Source organism: Schistocerca gregaria, chromosome 6 (assembly GCF_023897955.1).
Source record: "Schistocerca gregaria isolate iqSchGreg1 chromosome 6, iqSchGreg1.2, whole genome shotgun sequence".
NCBI lineage: Eukaryota > Metazoa > Arthropoda > Insecta > Orthoptera > Acrididae > Schistocerca > Schistocerca gregaria.
Window position 1 is genome coordinate 76,646,184 of NC_064925.1, and position 21,841 is coordinate 76,668,024.

Below are 21,841 nucleotides of genomic sequence, written 5' to 3' on the forward strand. Positions count from 1 at the left end.
CACTAAACAGATGTTACAATGCAGATCTGGTTTTGGTAAACACATGAACACACAAGAAAGAACAGTTTCATTATCAAATTTAGCACCACTATTCCTACATATGTTACAGGTCCCTAAACAATAGTTTAAGTGATGATTGTCAATTACTAATTAATTAGAGCGAGTCTTTAAAATGTGTACACGTAGCTGTTCTCTAGTTGGTGGCTAAGTTATGGCTCACTGGATCATTGTCCAGTGGTTTTACTTATAAAGGAGCGTATGAATAATTATTGAATTTTATAATTACATTTTGATTTACGAAGAGTAAGAGAGCAAAATTTGGAGGATGTTGGATCTCACTGAGCCAAGAAGTAATCTGGTTCACCTGTGGATTGGATGACTGGAAAAGTGATCAAATTGTATGGACCATATTGTGAATGCCCTGTCTACTCCTGTAACTCCCAGTTTCCACCAAATTTGGGTAATTTATGTAATTTTCTGGATAAAACAGACGCAACTCACACCCACGTGATCACAGTCTCTGGCAGCTGAAGCCTGCAGACTAACATGCTTTACTAGTAGAATTAGGCACTTTTGTAATCGGAAAAATAAAAGCTACAAAAATAGAAAATAGATAAAGGAATTGTAGAAACAAGTGGTGGTAAAAAATAAAAGGTTCTGGACTACAGAAACTTTAATTATGAGTGGGTTTTGAAATAGGAGGTTACAAATAAAGTATTTACTGAAAAGAGTAACTTGAGGACTTTCAGAACAGGTATGTCATTAAATTCAGAATTACATACTAGCTTTTTCCATTTGACATCCTCATGTTGTTTCCCTGAGTTCTTAATCACAAATATATATTCATAAAAATTGTTTTCAAGTGAGATAGTTATGTTGTTGTTGTCAGTAATGGAGAAATTATGTAGTGAGTCATAAAACTATTTGATTTTCTACTTAAATATGTAACTGTTTTATGTAATTATCATTAAGAAAATAAGATAATCCTCCCCCCCCCCCCCCCCACACACACACACACATTCACACAAGCAAGTACACCTCATGCACACAACTGCCATCTCCGGCAGCTCAAACTGGAATTCTGGTCCAAGCTGCCGGAGATGGTAGTCATGCATGCATCAGGTGTGCTTGCTTCTGTGAATGAAGGTGTGTGTGTGTGTGTGTGTGTGTGTGTGTGTGTGTGTGTGTGTCTTTCAAAGAGTTCTTAACATGCACAATTACAATTACAGTTATTGGACACTTTTAATAAATAATGTTTGTGTTATTGTTGAACCTGGACAACATTGTGGATACCACACAGTTTCTTCTGAAATAAGGCTGACTTGTAATATGGGGAATCATCAAACAGCTGCTCTTCTACTGACTCATTAGCAGCGTAGTTAACTTGAAAATTATGTAAGCTAAAACATTGTGAGTGCTATTATTTTTGTTTTTGTACTTATTAACGGTTCTCCACGTCACGCTCTTCCATATTGTATTTTTCATGTATTTTTCTAGGAAAATCTGGACAACCATCCTTTGGCAGACTATTTCAGTATCCGAAATTTGATAGCAACAGTTCCTTAGCAAACAAGAGCTTCTTCCAGGTAATTTTATCTTCTGGAAATTAATCAGCTCATTCTTTTTATGGTTTCAGAGTGTGAAGTGAAGATGGTCATCTGTATTACACTGTTAGATAGCTGTTGTGGTTTCTCCATGTGCACGTACACGTAAAGACATGGTGATCTTAATTATACAAAGCTGTGAACATTATCACATGTAACTAACATTAAAACCTTTTTAAGAATTCAGACAACAATAAAACACACAATTGATGGCAAACGAGTGTTTGGTGAAGCCACAATGTACTCCTCTTTCAGCATGTTGTGAAACTGTTTGTTTTTTTGTGTATTGTGATATATTCCCTATCAGCCAATTATCTTTAGAGCCTGTTGGAATTTTTTTTAAGGAAATGGATGTATTAGTTGCTATGACAACACAGACACGTTTCATTGATTACCTTCTTCATGAAAAAGGTGGCCTATGAGGAAATTATGTTTGATATATCGCAAAGAAAGCCTACAAATACGTAATATATGCAAACATTCTCTCTTTCCGGTACAGCATCATAAAAGGGCAGAAGGCACAGACAATGTTAATATCCATTACTCTCCTGACAAGATGATTCATTTTGGACTACCCATGATTTGTAATTGTGTAGGACACTCACTGGTACCAGAAATTAAGCTTCTCCTTTGTACAAAGTGGCACTTGAAAACATACTCTGGTATATGACTACCTTCGTAGTAATTCAGTAGATCGGTGTTACTGTCAGCATTAAAGGGCCTTTACTGTAGCACTGTCTACACAAATATTATTTACACTGACAGACTCTGATCAGAGCAGCAGAGTGACAAATCTGTACTCTCACGTTAGTTGTCCATGGAGAAAGACGGAAAGAGGGTACTGGTAAGTGCAACAGAGTTCAATCATAAGAGTGAACAGCATTGCAAAAACGAGTGAGCCAACGTATGTTTACTTTGTGAGTACAAATAAAACTGTAATCCAAATACAAAGTTGTGTGTGTAGCAAAGCCAGTCAATGTGCCGTGTTTTACCAGCAAAGTGTGGTTTGTTGGTGGCCGTTTCAGACAATCCTGCGAACTGAAGACATGTTGTTGTGTGGCCGTATTTGTGCCATATCACTAACAGATCCATCCATTTCTGTTGTCGGCAGCGATAACCAGATGCAGTTGGGCTGTGACAGCTGTGAGCTCTTGTCTCAAAGTATTGTAACCTGATCGTAATAGTCTTCGTAACAGGGTGCAAATGGGTCCATAATTGTCGTACATGTTAGTGAGTCACATATGTGATATTTAGTAAGGGATGCTTTTTCAGTGCAATATTTGCTGGTAAATTCAGAAGCAGATTGCACCTTATGAGAGTTACACTGGAGAAGTTTGAAACTGATTAAGTTATCACAGTTTCAAGAAAGATTTATCATAATTCTTGTTACAATTTTAATTGTTGTCAAGGACCTCCTTTGTTTAATATTTGGCAACTGTAAGTTATGTAGTGGAAACATGACCATTTCTGTGTAATATTTAAATTTATGTTTCCTATGTGGTTTTGAATGTGAAGTAGTGCCTTGAGCCATAGACATTTGGGCTTCTCCTCCTCCTCCTCCTCCTCCTCCTCATATAGCCACCATCTTTGGTTGTCTCAGATCAATTCAAATGAGATGTATTTTCATGCATAGTAAATTTGGTCATGTTGCTAAACAACTATTGATAAATTGCTGTAGGAATATGATAGGATACATCTAAGGCAAATATCAGCATGTATGAGGTGTGATCAAAAAGTAATGGAAATTTTTTAATTTCACGTGCTTTATACATTTGATTTTCATACCTTTTCTTTAATCTTGTTGGTACATACATTACTGATGTATGTTTGCATTTTCAGCTGTTTTGACTCTTTATTGTTGACAATAAAAAATGATTATAGGTATTTTTGAGTGTTTAGAGAATTTTTACTTACGAAAAAGATTTATCAAAGAATTTGCATTCAGTTTTGTTTGAAAAATGGAATAAAGTGCACCACTGCCTTCAAAACGTTGATTGTGGCTTTCCGCGACTCTACTATGAGTAAGTCATGAGTTTACGAATGATCTAAACGTTTCAGAGAAGGTCGAGAAGATATTGAAGATGACAATGACGACAACTGCACTGGACGCTCTAACATGCCAGTTGCTGAAAACAATGTGGAACAAGTAAAGAAAGTGTTTCTGGAATATGACCATCAGAGAGGTTGCTAATGATGCCGGCATATCTGTTACTTCATGCCAAGCAATTTTTTGGGTTGTTTTGGGCATGAAATGTGTAGCAGCAAAGTTTGTTTCAAAATTGTTGAATTTCGACCAAAAACAAAGCTGTGTAGATATTGCCCAGGAACTGCTGAATGAAGCTGACAATAATCCAGAACTTCTAAGGAATGTTACAACAAATGACAAAACATGGGTATATGGGTATGAAGCCTGAAACCAAGGTTCTGTCATCCCAATGAAAATGTCCTGAAGAGCAAAGACCAAAAAAGAATTTGACAAGTTCGATCGTTTGTGTTAGATTACTGTGGGATAGTGCATCATGAGTACCTGTCTTATGCTTGTATGCCGAATAAGGAATATTTTGTGGAAGTTACGTGCCACTTGTATGAAGCAGTCCGAAGAAAATGGCTGGAATTGTGGCAAAACCACTCCTAGAAATTGCATCTCGATAATGCCCCAATAACACCTTAATGTATATTCATGATTTTCTGGCAAAATCTTAACAGGTTATGTTGCCTCAGGCACTGTACTCATTGGTCATGGCCCTCTGCAACTTCTTTCCCATCCCGAGGTCGAAGAGAACAATGAAAGGACGTCATTTTGCCACCATTGATGAGATAAAAACAGAATGGGTGAAGCAGCTGAACGCCATAATGAAAAGTGAGTTCCAGAACTGCTTCCAAGATTGAAGAAAGTGCTGGCACAGTTGTGTTATATCTGAGGGGGATTACATTGAAAGGGGCAGAGTTGATATTGATGAATAAATAAAGATACCCAAAGAAAGAAAGAAAGAAAGAAAAGAATAAATAAAGATATTTTAAGAAAACAAAAATTCCCATTACTTTTTGATAGCACCTTGTACAGTGCGGATGGATAGTAGATCTCTTAAGATATTGTATAAAAGCTTTCATGTCCTGAAAGTTGACTTTAGTGGATAGCAAATCATTTAATGTACCAATTATTGGCTTTGAAGCTTCTCTTCGGATGAATAACTGCACATACTCACAGTCATTAATATTATTTTATTGACAGAGAATTTTAGATTCATAAAGGTAGTTCAGTTTTCCCTCGTACTCATCCTTAATATCTGGTCTTTGCCATATATTCCTTGCTGCACTAACTCAAGGGAGGATAGAACAAACCACTGCCTATGGGTGGTTTGTAGGTCAAAACATCCTATTACATTGTTATAAGAGAAAGGGATATTTGACTGTATGTCTTACCACTTTAGTACATCGACATTTATTGTGAAACATAGTAAGAACTTTTTTAGTCAGTCAGTCTTGTCATATCTGTTACATGAGAGGTGTTTGGTAATTTCTTTTATGTGCACTAGGTGCGTAGTCACAGGTGGACAAATTGTCTACCTGTAATAACTATATCGGTGACCAATATTAGTGAAGGATGGATGTTGCTGTCCTGCGTTGTGACTAACCGAAGAATACTTTAATTTTGGATCATTTCTTGTCAATTGGGTATGGTTGACTATCTCCAACTGAACTACTTTTGGCACAGTAAAGTGAGTTTTGTGTATGTAATTTATGAAATAAACTGTGTTGTTGTTGTGGTCTTCAGTCCAAAGACTGATTTGATGCAGCTCTCCATGTTAGTCTAACCTGTGCGAGCCTCTTCATCTCTGTATAACTACTGCAATCTACTTCCTTCTGAATCTGTTTACTATATTCAGGTCTTTGCCTCCCTCTATGATTTTTACACCCCATACTTCCCTCCAATACTAAACTGGTGATCCGTTGATGTCTCAGCATGTGTTCTATTAATTGATCCCTTCTCTTAGTCATATTATGCCATAAATGTGTTTTTCCCCAATTGTGATCAGTATCTCCTTATTAGTTACTTCAGCATTTGTATGTAGCACCTCATTTCAAAAACTTATATTCTCTTCATGTCTAAACTGTTTATTGTCCACAATCCAGATAAATACCTTCAGAAAAATCTTATTAAGACTTGACTCTATATTCAGTGTTAACAAACTTCTCTTCTTTACAAACGCTTTTCTTATCATTGCCAGTCTACATTTTATATCCTCTCTACTTTGGCCATCATCAGTTATTTTACAAAACCCGTCTACTGAATCTTGTTTCCTATTCTAATTCCCCCAGCATCACCTGATGTAGCTAGACTGCATTCTATTATCCTTGTTTTGCTTATGTTGATGCTCATTTTACATCCTCTTCTCAAGACACTGTCCATTCCATTAGAATATCCTTCCAAGTTCTTTGCCACCTTTGACAGGACTATGACGTCATTGGCAGACCTCAAAGTTTTTATTTTTATTCTCCCTGAACTTTAATTCTTTCTCCATATTTTTCTTTGGTTTCCTTTACTGCTTGCTAAATGTGCAGATTGAATAGCATAATGGGTAGGCTAGAACCCTGTCTCACTACCTTCTCAACCACTGTTTTCCTTTCATGCTCCTTGACTCCAACAGCTAAAGAAAATAAAATGTCCAACCATTCCTATTCATCTATGTGAGAACAGTAACTCTTTTGCAAACAAATTTCAAGAGGAGATTTGCATACAGAAAACTCTTCAGAAGTACTGTTACATTTCAAGCACAAACCCTCAAAACTAAATAATAAATGGATCTGACTATTTTTTGTAGGTGTCCAAATAAAACTTGCACATTGCAAATAGGCTGTTCTGTATAAACGTGTTCCAGCAACACAATGTATTCGAGTTTTTAATTTTCTTACTTCATATGCTAAATAAATATTACAGTGTATTAAATTTGTGAAGTTTGTGTGTTTACTAGCACAGTAATTCATCTGTAGAGAATTTTCAGAGTCAAGACCTTTTCAGCATTTGATTATATTTTACATCTTCTTTATGTATTTTCTATTGTCCTGTTTGTGATCCATGCTTTGGACATACTTGACTTTTATTCCCCCCCCCCCCCCCTCTCCATCCCTCCCTCCCTCCCTCCCCCCCCCCCTCTTTTTTTAAAAGCATTTTCAATGTAAGGTCATCCTTACTATACAGTTAATCATTGTCAAAGTTTTTTTTTCTTTTTTATAATGATAAATTGTGAAACATGGGATAACATATAATGCTATTGTGCATGTTCTGCATTCTTATCTGGTTTCTTGCAGTACTTTTTGTTTCAAGCAAACTACCAACTGGCATATCTGTCTTCGAGTGTTCACACTCAACAATATTTAGAATATGCCTCCCAGTAAATAATAGGCAATTTTTATCATCAGACTGTCTTTTCTGCTGGGTTTTACTCTTGTGTGACATAAGCTTGAACAAGTTTTCACCAGATGCAGATGAAACCTTTTTCATTTTGTTACCACCTCATAAAGAGCATGGCCATTAAAAATGCACAGGTCTGATGTGTGGAAAATGAATTTCTTGTACCACTTCAGTCTTCTGTACTGATTCAGCAAACTCAGTTGCATGTCAGTGCCTCATACTATAATTTTAAATCTACAACACAGTACAGTTTCTTGGTTCTTTGACCAGTCTTTCTGTTAGTTTTTCCCCATCTTAAACTATTATGAGATATTTATTGCCCCACTTCATGGCAAGCATTATATTAATGGACATAAACTTGGTTTCTTCTTCCAGAATGAGATTTTCACTCTGCAGCGGAGTGTGCACTGATATGAAACTTACTGGCAGATGAAAACTGTGTGCTGGACCGAGACTCAAACTCGGGGCCTTTGACTTTTGCGGGCAAGTGCTCTCTTTGCTTCAGTTGTTTCTTCTTGCTTCAGTTTGTGCTGTAGTTTTGGCATCTTGTGCCTGTTGTTGAGAACATCAGGAAAAGTAGTTATCCCACAGTTTATAAGTCAGAGAAATATGTCTGGGGTATTTGTCGACACTAAGAGTGTGTCTCCATTCAGAATACAACTCCAAAAGTGTTACCACAACACTCCCACTTTTCCCCAGTTTGTGGAAGCCAGATTTTGTTTTTGCACCTGTCTACACAATAAATCCAACACATAAATCCAACACATAAGTCCAACATCCATACAGTACAAATATTTTTATTCCGAACCTAATTCGTTTTGGTGGAATATATTATTTGAAAAATAACTGCCCTTTGAAAGTGTGAGGTTTTTGTCAATGCACAGCTTTTGATACGGACAAACTGTGCACTGTGAAGTACTGTACAAACATTATCGACGATGCATCTATTGAAACTTCCTGGTGAGTTTAAACTGCGGCAACCGATACTTGAACTTGGGTCCTTTGTATTTCGCGGGCAAGTGCTGTACCAAATGAGTTGCCCAAGCACAACTGACGACCCATCCACTCAGTTTCACTTCTGCCAGTTCATGTCCTCCTACCTTCCAAACTAAACAGAAGCTCTCCTGCGAACCTTACAAGACTAGCACTTCTGGAAAAAAGGGTGTTATGGAGACATGGGTTAGCCACAGCCTGAGGGATGTTTCCAGAATGAAATTTTTTCTTTTTATCCTTTCTTCCAGTAGCACCAATCCTGCAAGGTTCACAGGAGAGCTTCTGTGAAGTTTGAAAGGTAGGAGACAAAGTTACTGGCGAAAGTGAAACTGTGAAGATGGGTCATCAGCCATGCATGGATAGCTCAGTTGGTAGAGCAATTGCCTGCGAGAGGCTAAGGTCCTGAGTTTTAGTCTGTCTGCCACACAGTTTTAATCTGCCAGGAAGTTTCATACCATCACACTCTCTGTGGCTGAGTGAATATTTCATTCTGGAATGCTTCTGTTATGGAATGACCTGTCCCTGTCACTGGCAGAGTTGTAGCTGAAGTGAAGCATTCTCAGAATTAACAGAAAATCGTCTCTGAACATAATTTTACCAAGTGAGGTGGTGCAGTGGTTAGGACACTGGACTTGCATTCATGAAGATGACAGTTCGAGTTTGTGTCCGACCATTCTGATTTAGGTTTTCCATGATTCCCTAAATCGCTTCAGGCAAATGTCGGCATGGTTCATCTGAAAGGGCAAGAACCAAATAATAGACTTCCTTCCCCAGCATTCCCTAATCCGATGGGACCAATGAACTCACTGTTGGGTCCCCTTCCCCAAACAAACCAACCAACATAGTTTAGCTGAAAACTGAAATATCCAGAAGTATGTCTTAGCACCAATATTCACTAAATTTCAGCCTTTTCATGTGTGTCATGTCGCAAGAAAGCAAATAGTAATGATGGAATACAGTTATTCCAATCTCCTTTCCTTCCATCATATTAATCCAGCCTTTGACTAATATTCAAAACGTCCTGCATCACAGGCTCGAACCCAGTCACTGCTTAAATTTTGAATAAAAATCATCAGCAGTGGCAGTTGAAGACTACCAGCATAAGAAGTCACCCTCGCTCAGACCATGGCCTTGTCAAAGTAAGGCAGATGAACATTTAGAGATTCAGGGCACTCACTTGTCCTTGTGTTAGAAAACTGCCCCAAAAAGGCAGAAGAATCAGCAATGATCAATAGCATGACAATGGAAGCCATTGCATTAAAGACACGTAGTGTGTATCCACAGGGGATGTGGTCTGTAATTGAAAAAGTGTTATGATGATCTTTCAATTGGCAGGAGATACCAAATTGTTACCCCATTCGGATTTCTGTGAGGGGACTGACGAAGGGGAGCTGAACTTGAGGAAAAGATGGAATAAGCAACAAAGAGATAACATTCTATGAATGGGCTAGAAAATCCAAAAAGGAAAATGCAAAAGCTCATTTTAGATTGAGTGGGGATAAGTGAAGTGTAAAAAAAAAAAAAAAAATTCTGCTTAATTGAATATAGGGTAATATCTACAGCAACAGAAAATAGTATAACGGGAATAGGCTTTGATACTATTAGGAAAGTACCGTATTTACTCAAATCTAAGCTGCACCTTTTTTCCGGTTTTTTGTAATCCAAAAAACCGCCTGCAGGACCTTTTTTTTCTCGGCCTCGAGTTTCTACCACTGCATTTTCATACATTATCCAACGAAGTAAATACAAATTCCTTATTGTTCATCTTCGAATGTAGCAGCATTTCTATGTACTACGAAAATCCGACTGGCAAAACTGTTTGGGATGTTTGTCAAAATCGCCAACTCTACGTTCTGAATTTTTTTCCTACCAGTGAGAAGAGATGGTTGCTAATGGAACCTGATGAAATGTGGAATCACATGCAGTATTCTCTTCGCCATAAGAATAATATGAATATAAACATTTTGCCATGTATTCTTTCGTGTTTGCTGCTATCTCATTTAAATCCTGGCTGCCTAATAAACTACGAAACTAGAGTGAGACAACAGCAAACGCGAAGAATATACGTATCGTGTCATGTTTATATTCGTATTATTCTTATGCCTAATAGTGATACAGTCAGAAATGAAGTGAGGCAACTGACTAGATTTTTAAATATAAGATGACTCTAATTTCTGTGCGGAATTTGATGTACTAAAGAAGCAGCCGCAAAGATTTTCAAACGGAGAAAAATTTTCGCCTAACTCTCGTTCAGAACATGTTCTATCATACGCAGTCTATTATTTGGTTCTTGTTGATCATTATCAAAGAAAGCAGCAGTGTAAGTAACAGCAAATAGCAGTCTCTTGCCATTGTTTCGCTAATGAGACGATTCCTCTTTTTTTTTTTTATATTGTAAGCGGCGGTAGCCCGCACAAAAGCAAGCCATGCCGTGAGCGGCGACAGGCCGTAAACACGCACTATTAGAATGCGACAAACAATGCATGACACAGTACAGTAAAGCAGTTTCAGCTTAAAGTGACGTAAACACCTATAACAAAGAAAACAGCACTTATCAGATCAAAGCAAAGTAAGCAATCGATTCAAACCAGACGAAGCACGTGAAAAAGGAAGGGTACCCGTATAAATACGGATGGAGCGGCTGACGCATAACAACGGCTACCTGGTAAAGTTTAACTGCTAAGCTTACGACTCGAACCAAACTACTGTAGCTGTATCGTCATTCATTCGACGTAAATTGTGTCTCATATTACAATGGACCAATTTTGTTTCGATTTGTAGGTGCGACCTAAAACTTTTCTCTCCCCTTGAATTTCGAGTCTCAAATTTCAGGTGCGGCTTAGATTCAGGAAATTTTTTTTCCTTTATTTCGAGTCTCATTTTTCAGGTGCGGCTATGATTCGAGTGCGGCTTAGATTCGAGTAAATACGGTAGGCCAGAAAGTGAGCCACTAAATTCATGCTAAACTTCAGTCATCTTAGTGTGGCTTGGTAATCCATTACTGAAATAAGAAGAAAGCAAGGACATACTTCTGACAAGATCAATTCTAATGAGGAATTAGTCTGTCAGAGCCAAGCTTTGGATTTATAACTGTTTTGCTTGTGCATATGTTTGTCTTTTTTAAACAATGGAAAATCTGGAATGGGATGTAGCAATATAATGAAAAGGATGGTTGCTATTCTACTACTCTGTTGGAATCAGCGTGTGTTTTGAAAAAGACGGTCGTGTGAAACCCAGCTCGCGCTATTCGTCCACGAGACTCAGAGGGCCATAGACACGGCTTCACAGGTAGATGCCTTGTTTCTTGATTTCCGCAAGGTGTTTGACACAGTTCCCTACAGTCGTTTAATGAACAAAGTAAGAGCATACTAATTGTGTGATTGGATTGAGGAGTTCCTAGATAACAGAACGCAGCATGTCATTCTAAATGGAGAAAAGTCTTCCGAAGTAAGAGTGATTTCAGGTGTGCCAAAGGGGAGTGTTGTAGGACCATTGCTATTCACAATATACATAAATGACCTGGTGGATGACATCGGAAGTTCACTGAGGTTTTTTGCAGAAGATGCTGTGGTGTACTGAGAGGTTGCAACAATGGAAAATTGTACTGAAATGCAGGAGGATCTGTAGCGAATTGATGCATGGTGCACGGAATGGCAATTGAATCTCAATGTAGACAAGTGTAATGTGCTGCGAAGACATAGAAAGATAGATCCCTTATCATTTAGCTACAAAATAGCAGGTCAGCAACTGGAAGCAGTTAATTCCATAAATTATCTGGGGGTACGCATTAGGAATGATTTAAAATGGAATGATCATATAAAGTTGATTGTCGGTAAAGCAGATGCCAGACTGAGATTCATTGGAAGAATCCTGAGGAAATGCAATCTGAAAACAAAGGAAGTAGGTTACAGTACACTTGTCGCCCACTGCTTGAATACTGCTCAGCTGTGTGAGATCCATACCAGTTAGCGTTGATAGAAGAGATAGAGAAGATCCAACGGAGAGCAGCGCGCTTCCTTACAGGACCATTTAGTAATCGCGAAAGCGTTACGGAGATGATAGATAAACTCCAGTGGAAGGCTCTGCAGGAGAGACGCTCAGTAGCTCGGTACGGGCTTTTGTTAAAGTTTCGAGAACATACCTTCACCGAGGAGTCAAGCAGTATATTGCTCCCTCCTACGTATATCTCGCGAAGAGACCGTGAGGATAAAATAAGAGAGATTAGAGCCCACACAGAAGCATACCGACAATCCTTCTTTCCACGAACAATATGAGACTAGAATAGAAGGGAGAACCGATAGAAGTACACAGGGTACCCTGCGCCACACACTGTCAGGTGGCTTGCGGAGTATGGATGTAGATGTAGATGTAGATTCATCATTTAGCAGAGATGCTGAGTCGCAGTAAGCCACAACAAAAAGACTGTCAGAAAAATGGCTTTCGGCCAAAAACGCCTTTGCCAAAATAGGCAACACACACACACATGCACATACTCTTGCAAATGCAACTCACACCCACATGGCCAGTCTCTGGCATCTGGAGCCAGACTCTGGGCAGAGTCTAGTTCCAGCTGCCAGTGACTGTGGTCATATATGTGTGAGTTGTGTTGTGAGTACGTGCATGTTTGTACCGACAAAGGCCTTGTTGGCTGAAAGTTAACTTTCTAACAGGGTTTTCGTTGTGCCTTTCTGTGACTCAGCATCTCCACTATATGGTGAGTAGCAACTATCGTTTTAATAATATTGTTTGTATATTTCCATAGAGACAATAATTTACTTCTTTCACACAATTTGTTTTCAGAAACAGAATTTCCTATATGTGTCTTGAAGTTTTCTCAGTATTATTCCAAGAGGTTTTGGGATTGCAGCCAGATGATGTCGACATCTTGCCATGATATTTTGTGTGACAACCATTCCCAAAACTTCATGGAAAATTTTTCTTTATTTTGAGATACTGATTTGATGGAAAAATTAAAAAAAAAATATGTTTTGTAGAAAATGTGTAATTCAGTAATGTTGTATTTGTGTAATTATGTAACAAACTCTTACATTTCAGGCTGATAAAGTAGAAATGATGTGGAATAAGAAAGGAAATGGTGTGCTGCTAATGACAAGTACAGATGTTGACAAATCAGGATCCTCATATTATGGAAAACAAGCTCTTCATTTTATCAGCACTAAAGGCGAAACTGCGATGGTTTTGCTTAGTGAGTTTTCCGTTTGTGTGTTTGCTTTTGAGATCTTTCATACCTTTGTATATGCAGCATCATTTACTGCTTTCAACTTTTTTTTATAGGTAAAGAAGGTCCAATTTACAGTGTGGAGTGGAGTCCGAAGGGCAATGAATTCTGTGTTATTTATGGTTTTGTTCCTGCGAAAGCTACTTTATATAATATCAAATGTGAACCAGTATTTGATTTTGGCACAGGACCTCGTAATTGTGTGCATTACAATCCTCATGGGAATAATATCCTTTTTACTGCAATTTGTCTTTCTTTATTGTGTTTTGAATTGCATTCCGACAATATATTTAACTTGTGGTTGTATTTTAACACTTAGTTATAGACTCTGTATGAAAATGAACAACTAGTCACATTCATTGTGTGTATAAAGTATGTCCAAATTCAGGCAAGAGTAGTGTTTTACTACTTGCTGATTATGCTAAATATTCAAGGACTGCTATTTGATGCATGCATCCAATGTTTTGTCATTCCTTTGTTTGCAATGTACTAGTAAAAAACTGTTCCAATACCTGAGTGATCTGTGGCTTACCTTTGATTCAGTAGTCAGTTGAAGACATTTGAACATGCTAGCTGTTTTCCAGCCTTTGTCTTCCTCTACAGTATTTGGAGGGCTTACGGAAGAATTGCAACCATTTTTAAATCTAATATGCCAACAAACAATTAAAAAGGCTGTTTTCAGTCAGTGTGTTCTTTCCATACTAGCATATGGAATTGACTTTAAACTGGTTTTTCAAAAGAAAAGGTACCACTAAGAAAGGTCAAAAAAGAAGTGAAGATGTAAGAGCAATAACAGGCATTCAGTATATTGTCGAAATGGTAAAAGCTCTAAAATTGAAATGTGCAGGACATGTCGCATTAACAAACAATGGAAGATGGAGGATCACAGTACCTCAATAGGTATGGGAAGGGGGGAGGGGGGGGGGCTGGCAAAGCTTATAGGTGACAAGTGTAGTGGATGGTGGTGGGATCACTCCTGGAAAAATTCTTGTAGTAGTTGGTGTTAAAGCTGCACCTTTTTTAGATTGAAGTCACTCCTGGAAATGGCCATCCTGCATCTCCACTGCTGGGTGGTGCCCATGGGGAGCGCCCTTGATCAGTGTGTGTGGTATCACAGCAGATGATCCGCAATGAAGTGTGGTACATCATCTCTTGCTCGTGGCCAGCCGCCAGTAGTCTCTAAGCGTTCTCGGGCTCAATTCAAGACTCAGAAATACAATACCAAATCGTTCCCCTCTCTGGCCACACCGTGGGAGGAGCGTAAGGCTTAGGATGGCAGTGACACTTACTTGCCCCGGTTCCTAGTTTGTTCGAGAGCTGATGGGGAGTCTTTCATGTCAACGAAGCCTCAGTTCTTTGTAGAGCATTTAGAGGACAAGTTTGGGGACGTGGAGGGCTTGTCCAAAGTGCGCTCCGGGTCAGTATTGATAAAAATGGCATCCTCAGCCCAGTCACAAAGGTTACTTGCTTGTGACAAGTTGGGGGATGTTTCAGTTATCATCACACCCCATGAGAGTTTAAATATGGTCCAGTATATTATTTTCCATAGGGACCTTCGTTTGCAGTCTGATGGTGAGCTGCGCATTAATTTAGAGTGTCGAGGTGTTCATTTCGGCCGGCCCATTCATCGGTGCCTTCATCTTGGCCTTCGAGGGTGATACATTTCCGGAAAAGGTTAAGGTGATGGGCTACCACTGTGATGTCAAGCCTTATATCCATCCCCCCGATGTGGTGTTATAAGTGCTGGAAGTTCGGCCATATGTCTTCCCGCTGTACTTCCAGCCTCACATGTCGAGATTGCAGACGCCCATCACATCCCAATACTCCATGTGCCCCGCCTCCCATCTGTGGAGAGCATCATTCACCTTGCTCACCAGACTGCAGGATCTTACAGAAAGAGTGGAAAATCGTGGAATATAAGACCCTGGACAGACTGTCCTATACTGAGGCTAAGAGGAAATATGAACAACTCCATCTTTTGCGAATGACTTCCTCATATGCCCCCGCTACGACAAACGTGATAGCCCCATCAGTTCAGTGCATTCCAGTCGGCTCACCAAGCAGTACAACTCCATCTGCCCCCTTGCCCATGGGGGGCTCTACCCACCCTGTTGCTCCTGCGCCACCTACCTCTGGAGCAACTGCCTCTTTTTGATTGTAATTAATGGGCTCGCTGCAGCAGTGGGAACATCTGCCTCAGCTTCCTTGTATGCTGACAACTTCTGCCTATACTAAATCTCCACTGGCATTGCAGCTGCTGAACAGCAGCTGCAGAGCGCTATCCTAAAGGCTGTAGTGTATGGCTTTTAGTTTTCAGCTGCCAAGACCTGTGTTATGCGGTTCTGCCGGCAACGCACTGTTCGCCCTGAGCCATGGCTTTATCTTGACAGCAAACCTCTTGCTTTGATGGAGACGCATTGGTTTTTGGGATTGCTTTTCGATACCCGGTTGACTTCGTTGCTTCATATTCGGCAGCTTAAACAAACGTGCTGGTGGCATCTTAACGCCCTTTGTTGCTTGAGTCACACAGCTGGGGTGCCGATCGGTTACCCTTCTACAGCTGTACCAGGCATTAATTCAGTACCATCTAGATTATGGGAGCGTGGCCTATGGTTTGGCATCCCCTTCCGCATTGCGGTTACTGGATCCAACTTGCCACTGGAGCTTTACGGACAAGCCCTGTCAACAGCATACTTGTGGAGGCAGGTGTCCTTTCATTGCAGTTCCGGTGCCAATGATTACTGGCCGCTTATGCTACACACGTTTGTAGCTTGCCCGGGCATCCCAATTATTGTCTCCTGTTCCCTCAGTTGGTCGTCCATCTTCCGGAATGGTGGCCCCAGTCAGGGTGTATGATCACTGTTTGCATCAGAGCTCTTCTCTCTGGGCTTGAGATTTTCCGTCTTCCACCTCTTTTCCGGGGCCCTCTGTGTACACCCCTGTTCCCCATGGCGTGTGCCCTGCCCATGCCTTCGGCTCGATTTGGCACAGGGCCCGAAGGACTCAGTCCCTCCTGAGACCCTCCGCCACCGATTTCTTTCAATCCTTGCCACGTTTGAAGACTCTGACGTTGTCTATACTGACGGTTCGATGGTTGCTAGTCATGTCGATTATGCTTTTGCTCTTGGGGATCATTATGAACAACACTCATTGCCATCCGGCTGCAGTGTTTTCATTGCCGAGCTGGTCGCCATCTCTCGCGCTCTAGGGTATATCTGCTCCTGCTCAGGTGAGTCCTTCATTATCTCTAGTGACTCCCTGAGCAGTTTATGAGCTGTCGACCATTGTTTCCCTCGCTCTTGTCTGGTGATGGCTATCCAGGAGTCCCTTCATACTCTTGCTTGTTGCGGCCGCTCTGTGGTCTTTGTGTGGACCCTGGGTCATGTAGGCATCCCGGGAAATGAATGTGTTGACGTTCTGGCCAAACAGGTTGTCGGTGCACCAGCCTTGGAGATTGGCCTTTCAGATAGTGACCTCAGGACAGTTTTGCGGCAGAAGGTACTTCGCACCTGGGGTGAAGAATGGCGCGCCCTTCCTTCACCCAAGAAACTTCGGGCCATCAAGGAGGCTATCGGTGCTTGGCACTCCTCCTTGCAAGTCTCTTGCAAGGACTCTGTTGTCCTCTGCCAGCTGCACACTGGCCACACCTCGATGACGCACAGCTATTTATTGTGCCGCGGGAGTCCACCTGTATGTTGCTGCGGGTCATCTTTGACTGTGGTCCACATCGTGTTGGGCTGCCCGCTTTTAACCCTGCTCAGGCAGATGTTTGCGCTGCCTGGTACACTTCGTGCACTTTAATCAGATGACTTTGTGATGGCAGATTTAGTTTAGAGTTTTATTCGTGCAGGGGGGTTTTTATATCTTGATCTAAGTGTTTGTCCTTTTTTGTGTTGAGTCTGGCCTTTGGCCTATGATTTGACTGGGGTCTTTAATGCATTTCTTGGTGGTAGGCTTCCCCCCCCCCCCCCCCTCCAGGCCAACCACTGTCACATTCGGTGTGATTTTAATTCCTTTTTTTAATTCCTTTTGTCTGGTCTCTGTCTGTATCTTTCTTGTTCCATGTCGTCTCTTGTCATCTCCATTGTTTGTTTGTATTCCTTGTGGGTGTCTCAAGTTCATGGGAAAAGGGACCGATGGTCCTAGTAGTCTGGTCCCTTCAATCCCACAAACCAACCAATAAACAGTGAGAGGCACGATAAAGTAATTTTTCAGCTTGACAACACTCGACCTCACGTTGCAGACAAGGTCAAAATGTACTTGGAAACGTTAAAATGGGAAGTTCTATCCCACTCGCCATATTCTCCAGACGTTGCTCCCTCTGACTATCACCTGTTTAGATCAATGGCACATGGCCTGGCTGACCAACACTTCCAATCTCATGAAGAAGTCACAGATTGGATCGATTCGTGGATTGCTTTAGAAGATGAATGATTTTGACGCGGGATTCATACACTGTCCAAAAGACGGGAGAAAGTAGTGAGCAGCGATGGAAAATACTTTCAATGATACATGTGTAACCAATTTGTTTCATTAAAGCCTCAAATGATGGAGAAAAAAACGGCGGAAGCAAAGTTGTACACCTTGTAGAATGCCTAATTCACAGGATAAAATTGAAATGATACAGTCAGTTGTGAAGGAAGTATCTGGTCAGCAGCACAAGGTCGACAATATGTAGTCAGTTCATAGTAAAAATATCTCTGTTACTGATAATTCGGATATATTTACAGTATTTAACAATCATTTTCTGAGCATTGCTGGTGAATTAAATAAAAATTTAGTTTTTTACAGGGAATCATATAACTTTCTTGGCAAGTGCCTTTCTGAGATTGATGTCTGAAATACTCATCTGTGATACAGCCAAGTGGGAGATTGAGTTAATAATTAAATCAATGAAGACCTAAGGACTTTCGTGGATATGATGGAGTGCCTAACAGAATATTAAATTACAGTGCTGCACATGTTAGCCTGTATTTAGCCATATTTGTAATTTTTCCTTTCGGAATGGTCAATTTCCTGAACAATTAAAGTACTCAATAGTGAAGCCGCTTTATAAAAAGGGAGAAAGGGATAATGTAGACAATTTAGACCTATTTCTGAGCCAACAGTGTTTGGTAAAGTTATTGAAAAGACTTTGTATGTAAGGATAATAGATCATTTTATATCACACAATTTGCTGTCAAATGTACGGCTCAGCTGCAGAAGTCGTTTAACAGCTGAAAATGCCGTATTCTCTTTTCTCTGTGAGGTACTGGATGGGTTAAACAATAGATTTTGAACGCTGGGCATATTTCCTGATTTAACTAAGGCATTTGATTGCGTTGATCACAAAATATTGGTCCAGAAGTTGCACCATTAAGGAATGTGGGAAGTAGCTCACAATTGGTTCACTTAAGCAACAGATGGCAAAAGGTCATTATTAACAGTGTTAAGAATGGCTGTGATGTGAGGTTGAGTGGGGTACGGTCAAGTGGGGGTGGGGGGCGATCAGTGTTGGGGCCACTCCTGTTCCTTATTTATATAAATGATATACCCTTTCTTATTACGGGTAACTCTAAAATACTTCTGTTTGCTGATGACACTAGCTAGTTAGTAAAGGATGTTGTATGCAACACTGACTTGGTTTCAAATAGTGCAGTTCATGGGATAAGTTCATGCTTTATAGAAAATAAACTAACGCTAAATCACAGTAAGATTTAGTTTTTACAGTTTTTAACACACAATTCAACAAAACCCGTCATTTTAATTTCACAGAATGGGCATATGATTAACGAAAGTGAACATTTCAAATTTCTCGGTGTTCAGATAGATAGTAAACTGTCGTGGAAAGTCCGCGTTCAGTATCTTGTTCAAAGACTTAATGCTGCCACTTTTACTATTCGATCTGTATCTGAAGTGAGTGATCATTTAACACAGAAATTGGTCTACTTTGCTTATTTTCATTCACTTATGTCATATGGTTTATATTTTGGGGTAACTCTTCCTATTCTAAAAGGATGTTTTTGCCTCAGAAACATGTGGTTTGGGCAATAATTGGTGAAAGTTCACGAACCTCTTGTCAACCCCTGTTCACGAGTCTGGGTATTTTGACATTGGCCTCTCAATATATATATATATATATATATATATATATATATATATATATATATATATATATATATATATTCCTTACTGTCATTTCTTGTTAACAATATTAGCCTAGTCCGAAGAACAAGCAGCTTTCCCTCAGTTAATACTTGGCAGAAATCAAACCTGCATTTGGACTGTTGCATTCGTTTTCAATAAGCTATCAGTAGAATTCAAAAAACTTAGCAGTAATCCATGAGCTTCCAAATCGAAACTAAAGTGTTTCCTCATGGCTCTGGTGGGTTCCTTGAAAAATTAAGCTGATTCTTGTTGTATTGTTGATTGTGTATACTTAAACTTTTGGACTGACTTTTTTCAGGTTCATAAACATTTTATTTTTATCTGTTATTGCTTTTGTGTTGTAGTGTCATGTACTAATACGTTCCATGACCTTGGAGATTTGATTCTTCGGTTTAGTCTTACAGAAATTGATGTGTAAATAAAAATAAAAATAAATAGATTGGGGTTACAGAAAAATAAAACTAAGACCACAAGGCAGATTACCCAACTGCTGGGATAAAGAATAAACTGCATGCAATTACCAGAAGACAGTAGGATACAGAGACACGGAACAGCTACTAAAATTGTATTTGTTAGTTTAAGATTAACAATTCTGCACCTTGTAAGGACTGAGTCAGCTGAACAATAAATAAATACTAAAAATTTGAGAGGGTCATGGGCTCTTGAGTACATGGGAGGGGAAAAAAATAACAGTAGTGATTGACATCCTATATTGAAGAGAGCTGAGACATAAAGAACCATAAAAAAGCATTCCAGGTAAAAAGAAAAGCTTACAGGTAGACAGTAAAAGAAATTAATGAGAATGACATGCTAATTAAAATTCAATAAAAACCAAGCTAATTGCCCACACAATCCTGGGAAAAATTCTTAAAATATTTGACAGGAAGACAGGAATGTATGCAGAGTATCACTTGGCAAGATTGTGACTAGTCAGTGGCAAGATGTGACTAGCTGGGTGGGCTGTGGACAGTAAAGTCAGATTTCAATTAAGATTCCCAGTGATAAACAAATATGAAGAAATGCATGTTTTGAAATTTTAATTCAGCAATTGTGAATGAGAAATGAAAATAGCATATCACGCAACAATATATGGCATTAATGTTGCGTTGCTGTGGTATTAGACCTAAGATTGGTTTGATGCAGCTCTCCATGCTACTCTGTCCTCTGCAGGCTGCCTCTTCTTCAAACAACTACTACAACCTACATCCTTCTGAATCTGATTATTGTATTCATTTCATGGTCTCCTTTTACAATTGTCATCCCCCCCCCTCCCACACACACACACACACACACACACACACACACACACTCTCTCTCTTCTTTCCATTACTAAATTGGTGATCCCTTGACATCTCACAATATGTCCTATTAACCAATCCCTTCTCTGAGTCAAGTTGTGCCTCAAACTTATTTTCTCCCCAGTTCTGTTCAGTGCCTCCTCAATTAATTACTTGATCTATCCTTCTAATCTTCAGCATTCTTCTGTAGCACATCATTTCAAAAGTTTCTATTCTCTTCTTGTCTAAACTGTTTATTGTCCATGTTTCCCTTCCATACATGATTACACTTTAGACAAATACCTTTGGGAAAGACTTCTTAACTCTTAAATCTGCATTCAGTGCTAACAAATTTCTTGTCTACAGAAATGCTTTTCTTGCCATTGCCAGTCTACATTGTATATCCTCTCTACTTCGGCCATCAGCTGTTATTTTGCTGCCCAAATAGCAAAACTCATCTACTATTTTAATTGTTTCATTTCGTAATTTGATTATTTCAGCATCGCCTGATTTAATTCGATTACATTTTATTATCCTTGTTTTGTTTTTGTTGATCATCATCTTATATACTCCTCTTGAGGACTGTCAATTCCGTTCAACTGCTCTTCCAAATCTTTTGCTGTCTCTGACAGAATTACATTGTCATTGGCAAACCTTGAAGTTCTTATTTCTTCTGCCTCAACTTTAATTCCTTCGCCAAATTTTTCTTTAGTTTCCTTTATTGCTTGCTCAATTTACAGTTTGAATAACGTCATGGATAGGCTAGTACCCTGTCTCACTGATTTCTCAACAAATGCTTCTCCTTCGTCGCCCTCCACTCTATACCTGCCGTCTGGTTTCTGTACAAGTTGTAGATAGTTTTTTGCTCCCTATTTTTTTTTACCCCTGATACCTTCAGAATTTCAGAGTGTGTATTCTAGTCTACTTTGTCCAAAGATTTCTCTATGCCTGTAAATGATGTAGATTGGCCTTTATTTAACATATGTTCTAAGTGTAGTCACAGGGTCAGTATTGCCTTGCATGTTCCTACATTATTACCAAATCCAAATTGACCTTCCCCAACTGATAGTTCGGTAATATTGACATGTGTAGCAGCTGCATTCTTTGGAATTGGAATTATTACACTCTTCTTGTAATCTAAGGGTATCTCAGCTGTCTCATACATCTT

General features: G+C 39.5%; 1 protein-coding gene across 1 annotated transcript in view; it reads left to right on the forward strand.

The window, feature by feature from the left end:
* The window catches only part of LOC126277985 (eukaryotic translation initiation factor 2A), a 147,026-nt gene that overhangs the window by 56,000 nt on the left and 69,185 nt on the right, over nt 1-21,841 (forward strand). Inside the window, exons 6-8 of the mRNA XM_049977650.1 lie at nt 1,498-1,586; nt 13,066-13,216; nt 13,306-13,476. Coding sequence (XP_049833607.1) covers nt 1,498-1,586; nt 13,066-13,216; nt 13,306-13,476 — 411 coding nt within the window. The remainder of the gene's footprint in view (nt 1-1,497; nt 1,587-13,065; nt 13,217-13,305; nt 13,477-21,841) is intronic.